This window comes from Schistocerca nitens, chromosome 2 (genome assembly GCF_023898315.1).
Source record: "Schistocerca nitens isolate TAMUIC-IGC-003100 chromosome 2, iqSchNite1.1, whole genome shotgun sequence".
NCBI lineage: Eukaryota > Metazoa > Arthropoda > Insecta > Orthoptera > Acrididae > Schistocerca > Schistocerca nitens.
The window spans coordinates 633416944-633435185 of record NC_064615.1 but is presented as its reverse complement, the minus strand read 5'-3'; the positions used below and the strand labels follow the sequence as shown (position 1 = coordinate 633435185).

Genomic DNA, 18242 nt, shown 5'->3' with positions numbered 1-18242 from the left:
AAGTAAGAGCAAGCCAGGCCGCTTCAAAGGCAGGTTAAGATTTCTTTATGGTGCGCTGTATACAGGGTGATTTTTTCCACCTTGTACAAGCTCCAAGGCTTGAATGATGAGAGGATATGGAATAAAAAGTTCTAATGGACTTATGTCCAGAAATTGCAGGAATCAGTGGACATCAATATTCAGATATTCATACTCTTGTATTGTCGTGTTTGCCACTATCTGTAGGCCAGAACAGGCTTTTCATTGAAGTTCGGGTGGTAGATAATCCATTAACCCTACAAGTCAACATAGGTCCCTACTCAACTCACAGATGTACGCCAGGCTAGGACCCCCACAACTGGCTCACATTGAGTGTCAATTTGGAAGCCTTAACAAATCGCAAATTCATAGTCTCAGCCAATTCATAACACACACAATTTACAAGTCAGTTTTTGGTTCCATTATGTACTTGCTGGTTAATGATGTGAGTACTGGAAATCTGATTAGGTCAGATGCCTTTGTTACTTTTGGTTTTTCTATTGTGGAAGCAGTGCATCTGGTGTCAGAACAAGCGGCTTCTCACAAACTGTTCTGAGTTTTCAGATCAGTCTGCCCCAGGGTTAAGTTGGGAAAACACTTTCACAGTAGACATCATCCTCAAAACCTCTGGCACGGCTGGTGCCAGCAGTTTTACACGACCAGGTTATGATGGAGCTGAATTGCTTCAAATCATTGGGACTGCTTAGACATTTCCTCAAGTGAATGGACTGCACCCTTAGTGATTGTAAAGAATCCATCCAGTCAGCTTCAGCTCTATGGTGACTTCAGGGTCACTATTAACACACAGGCTCCCTCTACAACTCTAACACAACGTCATTAAGTCTCACTTTTTCCAGCCTCCCACTGTTTATCTGGGCCTTGAAATTTCCCAGAAGAGCATGGAATAACATGCTTTCACTATCATAGCTTTGCCCCATCAGTCTAATCTATGTGAACTTGAGGCATTCCTTGCCAGAGTGGTGTACTCTCACATGTTTTTTGCCAGAGCAGTTACTATCACCCATCCCTTTCACATGTTGCTTCAGAAAAGTGCTCCGTTTTTTGGTCTGCAGCCTGTAACCATCCCTTTGTGATCTTAAGGATAGACTTTGCTCCATGCCGTGTCTTGCAACATTTCAACCCACCAAGCATCTGATCCTGGAAACTGATACATCCCAGTACGGTGTCGGGATGCTCCCGGCCCACTGTCATTCACACAATTCCAAACAGCCTGCTGCCTTTTCATCAAAAACACATCTCAGCTCAGCAACATTATTCTCATGTGGAAAAAGATGCTCTTGCTATGGTCTATGCCTTAAAAAAAATTAATGTGTTTTCAGATGCTGCAAAATTTGATTTAATTACCAACTGTAAGCCCTTGGTTCCCCGTTTAGCCAGTCAGTGTCCTTAACAGATAAAGCCACTCATTGTCTTCAACGTTGGGCTCTGTTCTTGCTCTGTTCAATCTTGAGACCCATTTTCGTCCCAAAATGCGACATGCAAATGTTGATGGTCTGTCCTGGCTACCCATGTTCTTTGATCCCTTATTTGATCAGGAGGAAGTTCTCTGTTTTCAAATACATACAGAGGCAAGGCACACAGTGCATGGATTCCTTGTCACTAATTCCTGTATTGCCTCTTTGTGGCAGCAGATCCAGTGCCCCAGCAGGTAGTAAACACGAGGTGACATGGATAGCCCGACCATCTGTAGGGCCAGCATCAGACAAGCTTCAGAATTATTATTGTGTTGTCCCATCACCTCTCCCTCTTGGAGCTATCCTATCAACAGAAGGGTTTATGGTCTGCATCATGGTTCTAGCAGCTCTGTGGTAGGAGGACATCTCCTTATTACATCAGGATCACTGGGGCTATCTCTCACACAAGACTGTCAGTGCACCACCATGTGTTATGGCCGGGCATCATTCAGGAGGTGGAACTCCTTTTTGCAGGCAGCTGCAAGTGTTCGGGTCAGCAGGCAGTCTTTCGTACTGTTTTTTCGCCACTGCCGGCCCCTACATAGCCTCAGGAAACAGCCCACATTGCTTTCACTGGTCTCTCTCTCTCTCTCTCTCTCTCTCTCTCTCTCTCTCTCTCTCAATACTTTCCGGTTACTGGCAATTGCTGCTTTATCTCATTTTCCTTATGTCATATGTTGTGTACCTGTGGCAGCAGATACAACTGTCAAAGCCCTTCAAAGGTATTCTCCACAGAAGGCTTGTCTTGCACCACAGTTTCAGACAATGGCCCTCAGTTTGGGGTAGAATATTTCAAGGACTTCTGCATGCACAATGCCTTTCATTACATCATGGCACCTATCTTCCATCCACAGTTGCCTGGCAAGACAAAACACCTTGTTCAAACATATAAGACACAGATGCACTAATATGTCGAATATTTATTGGCTGAGAAGATCTCAATTTTTTACTTTTTTTAAGTCCTTAACAATGATGCCAGTTGGGGTCAAGTGTCCCAATGAGCTCCTGCATGGTTGTCAGCCACAGACACTGCTCAATCTCTTGCTGCTGGGCAGGTGTCCCCCAGCAACACTGCTTTTGTTGACTTTTGTGCCTGGTATACCAGTTCGGGTCAAGGCATTCGGATTCTGACCATCGTCCACAGCCAGCAGGGTCACGTCATCTTCATGGTTCGCTCCGAAGGTCAAATCGTGGCATGCCACTGGACCAACTGCATCCCAGGATGGGGACAAGCCTTCTCCTTGGGCCATAGGCGTGATGCCTTGCTCTTTGGCAGTCCTGGCCACTCCGGGGGTTGTGTCTACTCCATTGGTTGAGGTTGTCACCACAGACAGAAGTTTGTTTCCTGCAGCATCTCACACTGCAGTGAGCAAGCACCACCACCAGCCAGGGTGATAGCCAGGTCTCCATCATCAGAGTCTCCCCTCTCCAGTCCACTGTCTTCTACCCATGCCAGTGCCATTGTTGTGGACTCCAGTGTCCCGATGGCTTCCACCCCCTGTCACTGATCCTGTCCACGGCTAACCCTGGGCTTTGCAGTCGGCGGGGATGACATCATCCTATTCACTTTTATATGTAGGTGCTGGTCCAGTTGTATCAGGGACTTCTTGCACTTTTGCCCTCTCAGCACTGCCACTGATGCCACAGACGCCTCTTTGGTCACAGCACTGTGGATGGCATCGCAATGGTTATGTCACTGACTGCCCGTAGTGGGCGGGTCACAGCAGCAAGCTAGTGCACATTGACATTCAAATGGCATGGCTTCAACTCTTCAACTACCCGAGCCAGCCTGGTCACCGACCACCTCCACCAGGTCCACCACGTGTACGCAGCACTACACCAGCAACACCTGATGTGGACAGCCTCTTTATAAGGGCAGGTTAGGGCCTTGGGCCCATGGCTGTTAAATGTGTCTGAGATGGGTAAACTACGTTCATGGTATTCTTGTTGATGTCGCTCTGTGACCCAATAAACTCCGCCTCTTTTACAGCCTGTGTTTTCTAGTGCTCCTAGATAGAACAGCATGAAGTAACATGAATGGTTACAACACTGGATTTGAATTTAGAATGTGTATGTTTCAAATCCTCATCTCATCATGAGGATTAGGTTTTAAATTAGTTACAGAAAATATTGAGATGATTCCTTTGAAAAGAATATGACCAAAATTTATCCTCATCCTTGTCCTACCTCATTTTATACCTCATTTATAACATATTCACCACATATGACACGGTGAAACTTACTCTTTGTTCCTCTTGGGTGAGAGAGGGTTTCTGATGCTCTATCACAGGGCACACATGTGTGCATGCATGCTGACACAGCCAGCCAGCCACCCACCCACCCATCCACCCACCCACCCACCCACTCATACCCACACCCACAAATACAAATACATGGTTCCATTGTCTAAATCAGCTACCTTTTCCCAGGACTGTAGCTTGACTGGGGCGATGGGTTGTGAATGGCGGGGTGGCTGAGAGGAGAAATGCAGTGGGGAAAATGCATAAGAGGAAATGAGAGCTGGGAAGTAGATCTAGAATGGGACAGATGTATGAATGTGCCACCAATCAATTCATTAAGGTGCAGGAAATCACGCAAGACATGTAGCACACAGTGAGGTCGAGAAGTGTTCAAATTTGGATTTTTTTATCACTGTGGATTGATGTTCTTTCCTCTGATAAAGAAGTTTGTATTTTTGAGAATGGGGGTGAGAAAAGAAGGTGAGGTCAGGTTGAATGTAAGGTATTCTCAGAAGGCAGTCTAGCCAACTATATCCTTACTCATAACTACCACTCCTTCAAGATGAAACCCAGAAACAAATCCACTGAAAGGCACTGAGAACTGAGTGGCACCCTCATATGCCAACCTGTTTATGAGCCATGCAAAAGAAATCTTCCAAGCCACATAACATCTAAACCCCTTTTCTGGTATAGGTTCTCTCATCATATCTTCGTGATTTGGACTCAGAGCCAAGGTACTCAGTCCTCATCCTCCACTGTTTCAACACCTTCTCTTCCATGTGAGCTTCACCCAGTCTTCCTCAACCCTATGTTTCACCTTCTTGGCTGTGGATCTCCTCCTCTACAATACCTCCATAAGAACATTCATCCATATCAACCCCACCAATTATCAATAGAACCTACACTTTGATAACTGTCATTCTTTACACCCTAAAAAGTCTCTCTCTTATGGTCTGGCCACCCACACTTGGTGCATCCACAGTGACAAGCAGCTGAGCTATTCCTTGCTAAGTACACTGAAAGTCCTACCAGGGCCTTCACAGATGAGGTACTACCACAGCTGCCAACCTCGAGAAGCGACTTTCAGTAATCACATGGCAAATAAGGAGGAGGGAAAATTTTAAAAATTAGAATCCTGATTTAGGCCTTTAAATGCTACATTTCAGATGCTTTCCAAATCTAAATAAAGAAGATTTTCCAGGAATAAAAACAACTGTAAATGAAAAAATCAGGGTAAGTGGAAAAGGCTAAAAATTAGTCTAGCAAACAGCTTTCACAATATTACTATCTGAATTTGCTACAGCACTCAAGCCTATTTTTACAGTACTTATTTTTCTTTTTTTACTGTGATCATTTTTCACTTTTATTTTTACTACAATCGAAATGATAAGTAAATCCATGACTACTGGTACTTGGAACATTTACAGAAGCTTTCACCTTTTTTTCAGTTTCACTCTGAATATAATTTGCACTGTTTCATTTTTCATCACCATTTGTGTCAAGCTTCTCTTTACGGAAACTGTTAAGTTGCCAAAGGAGCAAAAAGATGTTCAATTCCTTGCATTTTTCACAAAAAACTAAAAAAATCCAAAAGACAAATAAAACCACTGAACATAGATGTCACAAAATTACCAAACATTTCAATAACTTTCTTTACTTTCTTCTGCCGATGTCTTTATATCAACTCTTGTACCTTTTATATAGCCACGACTATCAACAAGCTGGCCATTGTCAAACTGTAGCTAAGAACAGATTTGACTACCAGTGGTGGAACATGCTGCTAAGCATAGGAAGCTTGATATCAATGGCTTCTTCACAACAGTGCCATGTGGATTTCACTTTCCCTCCAATGCCACCTTCTCTGAATTATAAAGATGGGTATTGTCAATACAATACAACCTTCGGTACCAGAAGTGTCCTGGCTTCAGCTCCACTAGCCCCTGTCCCACACCACCTCCTACCCTGCTCCTACATCCCCTCCCTCTCACCTTTCATCTGCTCTATACTCAGACTCTACTCTATATAGTCTATATCGTTCCCAGAACCGATTGCGGTCCTCTGGTTTGGAGCTGAGTGGAAGGCTTAAACCAGAGGCTCAGACGATTCTGCGGAGATCTGGGGTGCAAATTTCTCGACCTCCGCTATCGGGTGGAGAAATGTAGGGTCCCCCTGAATAGGTCAAGCGTGCACTACATGCCGGAAGCGGCTACAAGGGTAGCGGAGTACGTGTGGAGTGCACATGGGGGTTTTTTAGGTTAGAGAATTCCCTCCCTAGGCCCGACAAGATGCCTCCTGAGACGCGGCAAGGTAGGGGTAGGCAAAATGCAACAGGGAATAACAATATTAATGTGCTAATAGTAAACTGCAGGAGCGTCTATAGAAAGGTCCCAGAACTGCTCTCATTAATAAACGGTCACAGGGGCAGAAAGTTGGCTGAAACCAGATGTAAACAGTAATGAAATCCTAAACTCAGATTGGAATGTATACCGCAGAGACAGGCTGGACAGTGAAGGGGGAGGCGTGTTTATAGCGATAAGAAGTGCAATAGTATCGAAGGAAATTGACGGAGATGTTAAATGTGAAATGATTTGGGTGAAGGTCACGGTTAAAGCAGGCTCAGACGTGGTAATTGGATGTCTCTATCGGCCCCCTGGCTCAGCAGCTGTTGTGACTGAGCACCTGAAGGATAATATAGAAAATATTTCAAGTAGATTTCCCCACCAGGTTATAGTTCTGGGTGGAGATTTTAATTTGCCGGATATAGACTGGGAGGCTCAAACGTTCATAACGGGTGGCAGGGACAAAGAATCCAGTGAAATTATTTTAAGTGCTTTATCTGAAAACTACCTTGAGCAGTTAAACAGAGAACCGACTCGTGGCGATAACATATTAGACCTTCTGGTGACAAACAGACCCGAACTATTTGAAACAGTTAACGCAGAACAGGGAATCAGCGATCATAAAGCGGTTACGGCATCGATGATTTCAGCCGTAAATAGAAATATTAAAAAAGGTAGGAAGATTTTTCTGTTTAGCAAAAGTGACAAAAAGCAGATTACAGAGTACCTGATGGGTTAACACAAAAGTTTTGTCTCAAGTATAGATAGTGTTGAGGATCAGTGGACAAAGTTCAAAACCATCGTACAATATGCGTTAGATGAGTATGTGCCAAGCAAGATCGTAAGAGATGGAAAAGAGCCACCGTGGTACAACAACCAAGTTAGAAAACTGCTGCAGAAGCAAAGGGAACTTCACAGCAAACATAAACATAGCCTAAGCCTTGCAGACAAACAAAAATTACGTGAAACGAAATGTAGTGTGAGGAGGGCTATGCGAGAGGCGTTCAATGACTTCGAAAGTAAAGTTCTATGTATTGACTTGGCAGAAAATCCTAAGAAATTTTGGTCTTGTGTCAAAGCGGTAGGTGGATCAAAACAAAATGTCCAGACACTCTGTGACCAAAATGGTACTGAAACAGAGGATGACAGACTAAAGGCTGAAATACTAAATGTCTTTTTCCAAAGCTGTTTCACAGAGGAAGAGTGCACTGTAGTTCCTTCTCTAGATTGTCGCACAGATGACAAAATGGTAGATATCGAAATAGATGACAGAGGGATAGAGAAACAATTAAAATCGCTCAAAAGAGGAAAGGCCGCTGGACCTGATGGGATACCAGTTCGATTTTACACAGAGTACGCGAAGGAACTTGCCCCCCTTCTTGCAGCGGTGTACCGTAGGTCTCTAGAAGAGCGTAGCGTTCCAAAGGATTGGAAAAGGGCACAGGTCATCCCCGTTTTCAAGAAGGGACGTCGAACATATGTGCAGAACTACAGACCTATATCTCTAACGTCGATCAGTTGTACAATTTTGGAACACGTATTATGTTCGATTATAACGACTTTTCTGGAGACTAGAAATCTACTCTGTAGGAATCAGCATGGGTTTCGAAAAAGACGGTCGTGCGAAACCCAGCTCGCGCTATTCGTCCACGAGACTCAGAGGGCCATTGACACGGGTTCACAGGTAGATGCTGTGTTTCTTGACTTCCGCAAGGCGTTCGATACAGTTTCCCACAGTCGTTTAATGAACAAAGTAAGAGCATATGGACTATCAGACCAATTGTGTGATAGGATTGAAGAGTTCCTAGATAACAGAACGCAGCATGCCATTCTCAATGGAGAGAAGTCTTCCGAAGTAAGAGTGATTTCAGGAGTGCCGCAGGGTAGTGTCATAGGACCGTTGCTATTCACAATATACATAAATGACCTTGTGGATGACATCGGAAGTTCACTGAGGCTTTTTGCGGATGATGCTGTGGTGTATCGAGAGGTTGTAACAATGGAAAATTGTACTGAAATGCAAGGGGATCTGCAGCGAATTGACGCATGGTGCAGGGAATGGCAATTGAATCTCAATGTAGACAAGTGTAATGTGCTGCGAATACATAGAAAGATAGATCCCTTATCATTTAGCTACAAAATAGCAGGTCAGCAACAGGAAGCAGTTAATTCCATAAATTATCTGGGAGTACGCATTAGGAGTGATTTAAAATGGAATGATCATATAAAGTTGATCGTCGGTAAAGCAGATGCCAGACTGAGAGTCATTGGAAGAATCCTAAGGAAATGCAATCCGAAAACAAAGGAAGTAGGTTACAGTACGCTTGTTCGCTCACTGCTTGAATACTGCTCAGCAGTGTGGGATCCATACCAGATAGGCTTGATAGAAGAGATAGAGAAGATCCAACGGAGAGCAGCGCGCTTCGTTACAGGATCATTTAGTAATCACGAAAGCGTTACGGAGATGATAGATAAACTCCAGTGGAAGACTCTGCGGGAGAGACGCTCAGTAGGTCGGTACGGGCTTTTGTTAAAGTTTCGAGAACATACCTTCACCGAAGAGTCAAGCAGTATATTGCTCCCTCCTACGTATATCTCGCGAAGAGACCATGAGGATAAAATCAGAGAGATTAGAGCCCACACAGAAGCATACCGACAATCCTTCTTTCCACGAACGATACGAGACTGGAATAGAAGGGAGAACCGATAGAGGTACCCTCCGCCACTCACCGTCAGGTGGCTTGCGGAGTATGGATGTAGATGTAGATGTAGATATACTAGACTCTCCTCTCTACATTCTCTCTCTGTTCATCTCCTCCATCCTCCAACTCCTCCACCCTCCGAAAAACTACTCCTCCATCTCATTCATCTCCACTTCACCCCAGGGTGAGTTCACACATATCGTACTCCTTTCCTGTCCCCTTGCTGACTCTCCCTCCCAGCCTCAGCTACCACTAAATTGGACATTTCTGAAACCTCAGCAAAGGTTTCAGTTTTGGTTTACAAGTTTTTGGGTTTGTTGTTGGGTTGTGATTTTCTCTCTACACAATATCTTGACAATTTCTTCAGCTGTTTTCGTCAAGTGTTGAATGCAGATTTCATCACTCATTGTTTGGACTTCAACCAGGCTGTGAATGGTACATGCTGCTCACCACCCTAGCAATTTGTTGACAAATGGAACAGGACAATAAACAAATTGAAATCCAAAAGCAAGGCTGTACCAAAACATAAACATGTTTAAGTAAGAAAAATGTCACAAGGCAAAACCCTTCACTAAGAAGTCACTTAATAAGCATTTACCTAATAACACAACAATTTTGTCTGATGTAACTGAAGTAAAATGAGTGCAGGAATCCATATTACTTAAGCTAAAGCCTCTGTCATTTTTGATTAAATTATCTATAACTCTAATCTCAGTTGCCTCTTGTTATTGCACTGCTCCAGAAATTTGTTGTCTGCAACTCAATGCTCATATTTTTACATTTCATTCCATGTTCACAGGTGAGGCAGTGTTTGTTGACAGCTTATTTTGTTGGTTGCTTTAGTCACATGTAAAAAGTGTTTTTTACCACTTTGTTCAACAGTTTTTACAATTTTTGCAATATATGACATGCCAAATTCAAACAATTCATACACCCAGTTTTTGAAGCTGTAGATTATTTTTCACACAACATAGTAGACCCAATGAAATTCAAAGGCCTACTGTTATATCTAGTAACACATCTACATCATGTCAACTCTACTTCCACCTCAAATCATGATTGTCACAACAAATGCCTTGGAAATGAATTAATACCAACAGCATACATATCACATATCTCAGTTATGACAGTAGAACTGCCTGCCATGGATCCATTCCTCCTACCCTCCTCCATGACCACCCTTCCAATCCATGTCAAATATTTTCATACAATTTTATGAGCTCAAATATACGTAAACAGTTACTCATGCAACAATTAACTGTGTAGAATAATTAATGAAAAAGTGTACATACTGGCCCACTGTTGTACATGAATGTATTATGTGGCCACAATTTCCCATTTATTACAATAATTAATTTCAACAAATTTTTCATTTACAATGGGGATAAGCTTTAAAAATGCACTGATGCATCAAAGGTACACAGAAATAACACTCATTCCATGATAGAAGACATTTGTTAGACACATCTTGTGTAACATTTGACAGCAAAATAAACAATAGAATGAAATCAACAGAGAAATTATTGAGATCCACATATGCTTTCGAACAAAAGAATTTAGAAAATAATTCTTGCATGCTGCTCACAAACCTCTCAAATGCTTGCAGTAAAGTTCCACAACATGAATATAATATGGTGATTCCCTTACTTCATTGCATAGCATCTTCGCAATGGTGCTTCGTCCAGAACCACTTTTACCTGAAAATGTGAAAGAATAAGTTAAATGTGCAATTACACACTCACTGGGAAGACCTGAAGATAAAGTACTATTCTTCCTAAAAGCACCTACTACCTGATTTTGCATACAATTCTTTGATTGCTAGCTCATATCCATAGATAAATAATATTTTGGGAAACTGGGTTACTGAACGGTAGTGGGACAAACGTGACAAATATGGCATGTCTATCTTAAACTGCTTGGTGTTCCTACAACAGTCGGCATGGGCAGACTTGTTGGATATAGTTGTTCTAGGTGCCACTGAAGTAGGATGGTAGAAGAAACACATCTGGACGACATTATACACAGACAGATCATGGATGGATTAGAGGTTGGTCAGTCAGAACAAAGTGAAAAAAAAAAGAGATGTGTGCCACCTATAGTGTCTTTTTATGAGAAATTTTCAGTAGGAAGGAAACATTCAACAGCAGTATGGGCAACGTAATGATAAACTACGGCTGACCACTAGTAACATCACTGCTGCCCTAACTGATTAAATAGTCACCCAGCACAGGACCTGACCGGGCTGGAAACCTCATGCCAGTCCCTAAGTTACACAATCGCCATCAAACTATGCATTAACAGGTTCTTGAAATTCCTCTGGATGCTTGTCAACATCATCAATTAAATCCCCTTGAACAAAAGCACAGCATGGGCAGGAGAATATCGTGCCTTGCCTACCACGAGTGGATCCAGGAATATTGGGGTGTCGCCCTGTTCCCAGGAAATCACAGTTCACAGCTTGGAGAGCATAGGAACAGTATTAAAGTTCAATGTTATCTTGATGAAGAGATCATTAGAGATGGAGGAAAGGTTGGAATGGGGAGGGACTGAGAGGGAAATTGGCTGTACTCTTTTTCAAAAGAACCATTCTGATATTCCCTTAGGTGATTTTTGGAAAACCACAAAAAACCTAAATCTGTTTGGCCAAAAATAGAACTGAACTGCCATCATCCTGAATGCAAGTCCAGTGTCTTGCCTCTGAATCTCCTCACTCACCAGTTTGCAATGCAATTCTCAACATACTATAATATGATGTATCCCTTGACACACATTACACACCTCAACTGCCAGTAGTTGAGGAAGGGCAGCTGGCAATGTTGTTTTTGGTAAAACATAGCACATTGTTATATGCATTTTCTCATGGTATATATTTATTTATGCATTTATTTTACCTGGCAAGATTAGGGCCTTCAGGCCCTCTCTTTACACCAAACCAGGCACACTCAGATTGAACGAATTTCAGTTTGTACAGAACATTATGGACATACCACGTGTTATACAGTATTAATGTTAAAGAAAAAAAATAGAGATTACAACATTAGTACACAGATAATTATAACAGTAAAAAAATTATAACAATTAATAATAATAATGGTAATGACTATGTATATGAAAGTAAACATATTTTTCTTTTATGAATGTCAGTCCTATTGCTAGTTGGGAATTTTCTCGTTATGTTCTTGCACCTTGTAAGTTATTCACATTAAGCAGAGACATAAGACGATAGAATAGAGATATAGAAGAGGTAGCTAGGTTAGAGGAAGAGAAATAGAATGGTAAAATTTGAAGCTATGATGGAGAGGAGAAAGAAAGAGATGAGAGGGGCACAACAGTGGTGGCTATACCATCCCCAATATGTAAGTTTTGAGTTGCCTCTTGAATGTTGAGTGGTTCTGGATAAGACGCAGATCACAGGGGAGCGCGTTCCATAGTCATATGGCTGAGATGGAGAATGACACGGTATTGCGGTTGTGGTATGATGATAGGTGTTTAATGTGAGAAGATAATTATAGGGGGAACATGAATTCCATGAGATGAATGATACTGCCAAACCACACAGCTATCACCTGGTGGACATGTACCAGCAACATGACAACTTCACATGCTGGGAAGGAGGTCAGCTGCCACCCCCCCCCCCCTCCCCTTCAGATTTAAGTTCTGTTGGACAAAGCCCAAAGATTGCAGACTTAGCCTAGCAGAAGAGTCCCATGATTGACTTAGCAGAAAAAAGTCATAGCAGAGTGTCGCAAGAAACCTCAGGGGTAGGGGGTATGTGCTTTTGCACAAGAAGCCATATTCTTACTATGCTGACACTGCAAAAGTCATCACCTGGGTATCCTGAAAGGCAAGGTTGCTACACAGCCTTGGCACAGAAAGGACTGCAGTAGCCCTGACACTTTGAAAAGATCGGGACTTTGAGACAATGATGTCATAATTTACCAGCAACAATACCTCAGGACTCAGTACTTATGTGTCTTAGGGGAGGAATGGTGCTAAAGACATGCAAACACGTGGCCTATCCACTTGCCCTCCAAGCACCTGCAGTGTGTCAGACAGAGTGTGAATACACTTTGCAAATATCCGCAGAAGTTGTCAAAGATTACTGATGTTAATGACAGACGTGTGAGCACTTGCGCATGTGCAAGGTGACTGGTACAGGTACTTGTTCACAGTGATGTGGAATTCATGCACTTGAATTCACTTGCACACAGGCCAGGAGTTCGCAGTGTGTGCATGCGCAATGTGCTTCACTTAACACCAGAGTTGGGCGAAATTAATGCACATGAAAATATGGATATAGATATAAATTGTTATTAACTATTTGTCAATAACAAATATTATTCAAAACACTACTCACTCACACAAATAAAAAAGCTTCATCAACTGTGAATAAAAAGTATTATGAACAATAGATAAATTTTAAAACCCATGCCGTTTATTGCCCAATTCTTCGTCCAATGGATGCATTTTCTGTTTCTTTTGAATTTGTTTTCAAAACAACTTTTTTTTCCAAACATTACATCAGAAACTTTATTTGATTTTCAAAGACTTGCCTTTGTGATGGTAAAGAAATACATTCTATACGTGCACAGAAGATAAGATATTGGTGTGTGACATCTCCTGAATTCATGTTTATATTGTGACTAAGCCCAGAGGCTGTACAGAGTTTCAGGGAGAGCAGAAGGGAACAATTGACAGGAATGGGGGAAACAAATACAATAGAAGAAGAATGGGTAGCTTTGAGGGATGAAGTAGTGAAGGCAGTGGAGGATCAAGTAGGTAAAAAGACGAGGGCAAGTAGAAATCCTTGGGTAACAGAAGAAATATTGAATTTAATTGATGAAAGGAGAAAATATAAAAATGCAGTAAATGAAGCAGGCAAAATGGAATACAAACATCTCAAAAATTAGATTGACAGGAAGTGCAAAATGGCTAAGCAGGGACAAATGTAAGGATGTAGAGGCTTATCTCACTAGGGGTAAGATAGATACTGCCTACAGCAAAGTTAAAGAGACCTTTGGAGAAAAGAGAACCACTTGTATGAATATCAAGAGCTCAGGTGGAAACCCAGTTCTAAGCAAAGAAGGGAAAGCAGAAAGGTGGAAGTAGTATATAGAGGGTCTATACAAGGGCAATGTACTTGAGGACAATATTATGGAAATGGAAGGGGATGTAGATGAAGATGAAATGGGAGATACAATACTGCGTGAAGAGTTTGATAGAGCACTGGAGGACCTGAGTCGAAACAAGGCCCCGGGAGTAGACAACATTCCATTAGAACTACTGACAGCCTTGGGAGAGCCAGTCCTGACAAAACTCTACCATCTGGTGAGCAAGATGTACGAGACAGGCGAAATACCCACAGACTTCAAGAAGAATATAATAATTCCAATCCCAAAGAAAGCAGGTGTTGCCAGATGTGAAAATTACTGAACTATCAGTTTAATAAGTCACAGCTGCAAAATACTAACGCGAATTCTTTACAAATGAATGGAAAAACTATTGGAAGACAACCTCGGGGAAGATCAGTTTGGATTCCGAAGAAATACTGGAACACGTAAGGCAATACTGACCCTACAACTTATCTTAAGGAAAGGCAAACCTACGTTTCTGGCATTTGTAGACTTAGAGAAAGCTTTTGACAATGTTGACTGGAATACTCTCTTTCAAATTCTGAAAGTGGCAGGGGTAAAATACAGGGAGCGAAAGACTATTTACTATTTGTACAGAAAGCAGATGGCAGTTATAAGAGTCGAGGGACATGAAAGGGAAGCAGTGGTTGGGAAGGGAGTGAGACAGGGTTGTAGCCTATCCCCGATGTTATTCAATCTGTATATTGAGCAAGCAGTGAAGGAAACAATTTGGAGTAGGTATTAAAATCCATGGAGAAGAAATAAAAACTTCGAGGTTCGCTGATGACATTGTAATTCTGTCAGAAACAGCAAAGGACTTGGAAGAGCTGTCGAACGGAATGGACAGTGTCATGAAAGGAGGGTATAATATGAACTTCAACAAAAGCAAAATGAGGATAATGGAATGTAGTCGAATTAAGTCGGGTGATGCTGAGGGAATTAGATTAGGAAATGAGACACTTAAAGTAGTAAAGGAGTTTTGCTATTTGGAAGCAAAATAACTGATGATGGTTGAAGTAGAGATGATATAAAATGTAGACTGGCAATGGGAAGGAAAGCGTTTCTGAAGAAGAGAAATTTGTTAACATCGAGTATTGATTTAAGTGTCAGGAAGTCATTTCTGAAAGTATTTGTATGGAGTGTAGCCATGTATGGAAGTGAAACATGAACGATAAATAGTTTGGACAAGAAGAGAATAGAAGCTTTCGAAATGTGGTGCTACAGAAGAATGCTGAAGATTAGATGCGTAGATCACATAACTAATGAGGAGGTATTGAATAGGACTGGGGAGAAGAGGAGTTTGTGGCACAACTTGACTAGAAGAAGGGATCGGTTGGTAAGACATGTTCTGAGGCATCGAGGGATCACCAATTTAGTATTGGAGGGCAGTGTGGAAGGTAAAAATCATAGAGGGAGACCAAGAGATGAATACACTAGGCAGATTCAGAAGGATGTAGGTTGCAGTAGGTACTGGGAGATGAAGAAGCTTGCACAGGATAGAATAGCAGGGAGATCTGCATCAAACCAGTCTCTGTACTGAAGACCACAACAACAACACTGTGATAATGAAATATTAATTTCAGCTCACAACCTTCTTCAGCAAAAATTGAGAGTTCATCAATTCTGCTGACATTTTTGGCAAATAATTCATTCTGGTTCCATGTTAGCTTCATTTCTCAAATCACATTCTGCATGAAATCTTCTTTTTACATCATATCATAATTTGAAACTCACGACCTGCTTTCTTTGTAACTTCTTTGGCTATTACATGTCAGTAGTTTGTTGTATGCCTCCCTTTGTCATGGATAGAATATAGGTGTTCTACTTGTTTTTAAATTGTGGGTAAGACACTGATTGCTGCAATAACTGCAGTTATTGTAGAAAGGCGGAAAAGTCTTCCAATAGTCTCTTGACACTTCATTGATAAAAAAATTACAAGGGTGCTGCAATACTGTGTTTCTTTTATGAGCCCAAACCCAGTGTCTCTCCTGGAATGATTTTAAAAAAATTTGAGAGGGTTGGGAAAATTTTGGTCTGTGCATATTTGAGGGCAACTCTAGACAGGGTGTTTGACAACACCGTACTGGCAGGTGCAGGGAGAGTTGAACAGGGACATGTCAGTAATGTAACTGCTAAGCATTTTAAAGTTTTATTTGTTATGCACTGAAGATAGTAAAGATGTGCTCAACCTGAAGGTGGGTCTGAACACTGCAGTGCTTTACTATAAGTCATGACAACGTAAGAAAATCCCTAAGGCTTGGAGCATGGTTGCCAGCTTTCAGCATTGAAGATGCGCAAAGCTGCCACATCCACTCCCTTGCAACTGTCAGCAATCAACTTATGCTGACTTAACCATAGGCAATGTCATGTACTCTTGACTTTCTCTGACCATTGAACTGATTTACACAGCCAGTTGGAGGTGGACGTAAATTTTCAGCATGTACCCGAAACATGGTACAACTCGATTTGGCATTTTTGTCATTTGTTACAGGTGAAAGATGCAATAAGAACACAGAAAATTGTAGGACCAATGGGGGATTCAACCCCAAACATTTAGTTGTGTAGTCTGGAACTTTACCCAGTGAAGCAGGTTGCTGTACAAACCGTTAATAAGCTATTTGTCAAACAGAAACTGCACTGAGCCAAGGGGAGAAACACTAGCCATAGAATCTACTACAAGAAGTAAACAATGAAAATATAGTGGCATTCTACATTATTCATTATTTAAGTCACAAATAATTTATTCACAAATAAATTTGTCTGAATGATTCACTTACTCAAATAATTATCTCGAAAGAAATTTATTCAAATAATGCTCATTTCTGCTTACAACAATATGTTATGCTTCCTTTCTCTTTCCACTCACTGCAGTTCATATCATCAACTTCAACAAGTCATATGAGTTCATTTGCTCGATTTACTCATGAAAGCTTGAGGTGTAGCTGAACTTAAGGTTTTTTGGTTAATTGCAAATAAAGTTGACAATTATAGTCTGTTGTGCTCCTTGATATTAATCCTTTCCAAAACATGTCTCAATATCAGTGCAATTTTAGCAGTAGACTGAATGTGAGCATTGTTTCATGAGCTATTCTTTTATGCAAATTTACAGTTCCACAGCTAAAACAATGTTCTTCAATAATGTCAATATTCAATTACCACTTTAATTTCATTATACATGATTGTACTTAGTCACTGTGGTAACATCTGGTGAATCTCATGTATACAACACACACTTTCTCCACAGAAAACATGGAAAATCAACAAATAAAAAGAAATTCTAATTGTAAATGCATCCAAACTCTAGCCACGACCATAAGCGCTGCTAAGTTGTGCCAAAGCCATATAGAGTCCATATTTCCCTAGCCGTGTGATCCTAGCCACAAAAAATTAGAATTGCTGAGTTTCAAAGTGATCAGCACATATATTTTCATATACAGAACAAACATATTTGTAAGACTGGTGTACGACTAAACTTATTTTACAAAATTATTTAATGCTTTAAAATTCATATAAGTTGGATTTTACTGTTTTTGATGAACTACAAGAACTAATGTGATTTTGATTTACAGAAAATATTGTTGGCTAGAAATTTAGAAACATATACGTTCACTATTATCCTTACGCAATGTGAATCCCCTTAATTATATGAATGAGCACCATATAGCAAATTAGAGTAAATTGCATGAAATTATTAGTTAGTGAGTTAATCAATCAATGCTGCATGTCATTGTGTACAGAAAAATTAAGGTAAGAAAAGTATGTACTTAAAGTTCAGAATCTAGCAGTGGTTTTGACAAAATCTGCAATGGAAAAATTGGGCTGCTTATGAACTTCAAGTTTAATTATCATGGAGGACAAACAGTTTTAGGTAATTACAGGTAAATCAAAATTTTTAAGCTTCAAATGGCATAGGTCACCTTCTCAAGTATAAGTGTTAACTTGCAGGTTTTTGGATGTGGTGAACTGTAGTGCTAACTTCAGTTAACTGAAAGTTTTAATTAACAGCACCCTAATGAAAGCTAGTAACACCAATGGAACCACAACAGCCAAAAAAGTAATCTGAATAATAATTCCACTGAAATTCAGTCTAAATAAGAACTTGCAATTTTTAAGTCTCTGTATGCCCATCTTTTTAGAGATGGTTACGGGACTCAGATTTTCTAGAGAGGATGTCAAATTAAACACCTTTCAGCTGTCTAGTTTCCACCTTATTTTATTTATCAACCAGTTTCAGCGTCATACTATGCCAACTTCAAGGCCCTGACTGACGTGTAGGGGGAATCTATCTTACTTGTCATCAAAACAGGGGTCAGCAATACTGGCATTAGTAGATTTT

At 41.0% G+C, this 18242-nt stretch overlaps 1 protein-coding gene across 3 annotated transcripts in view; it reads right to left on the bottom strand.

Annotated features, from left to right (window-relative positions):
* Positions 1–18242, bottom strand: part of LOC126236747 (peroxisome biogenesis factor 1) — a 404197-nt gene that overhangs the window by 279029 nt on the left and 106926 nt on the right. For all 3 annotated transcript variants that reach the window (XR_007544978.1, XM_049946282.1, XM_049946283.1), the window contains one exon: positions 10364–10471. Coding sequence is in view for 2 of the 3 variants with exons in the window: in XM_049946282.1 (XP_049802239.1) it covers positions 10364–10471 (108 nt within the window). In the remaining variant the exon portion in view is untranslated. The remainder of the gene's footprint in view (positions 1–10363; positions 10472–18242) is intronic.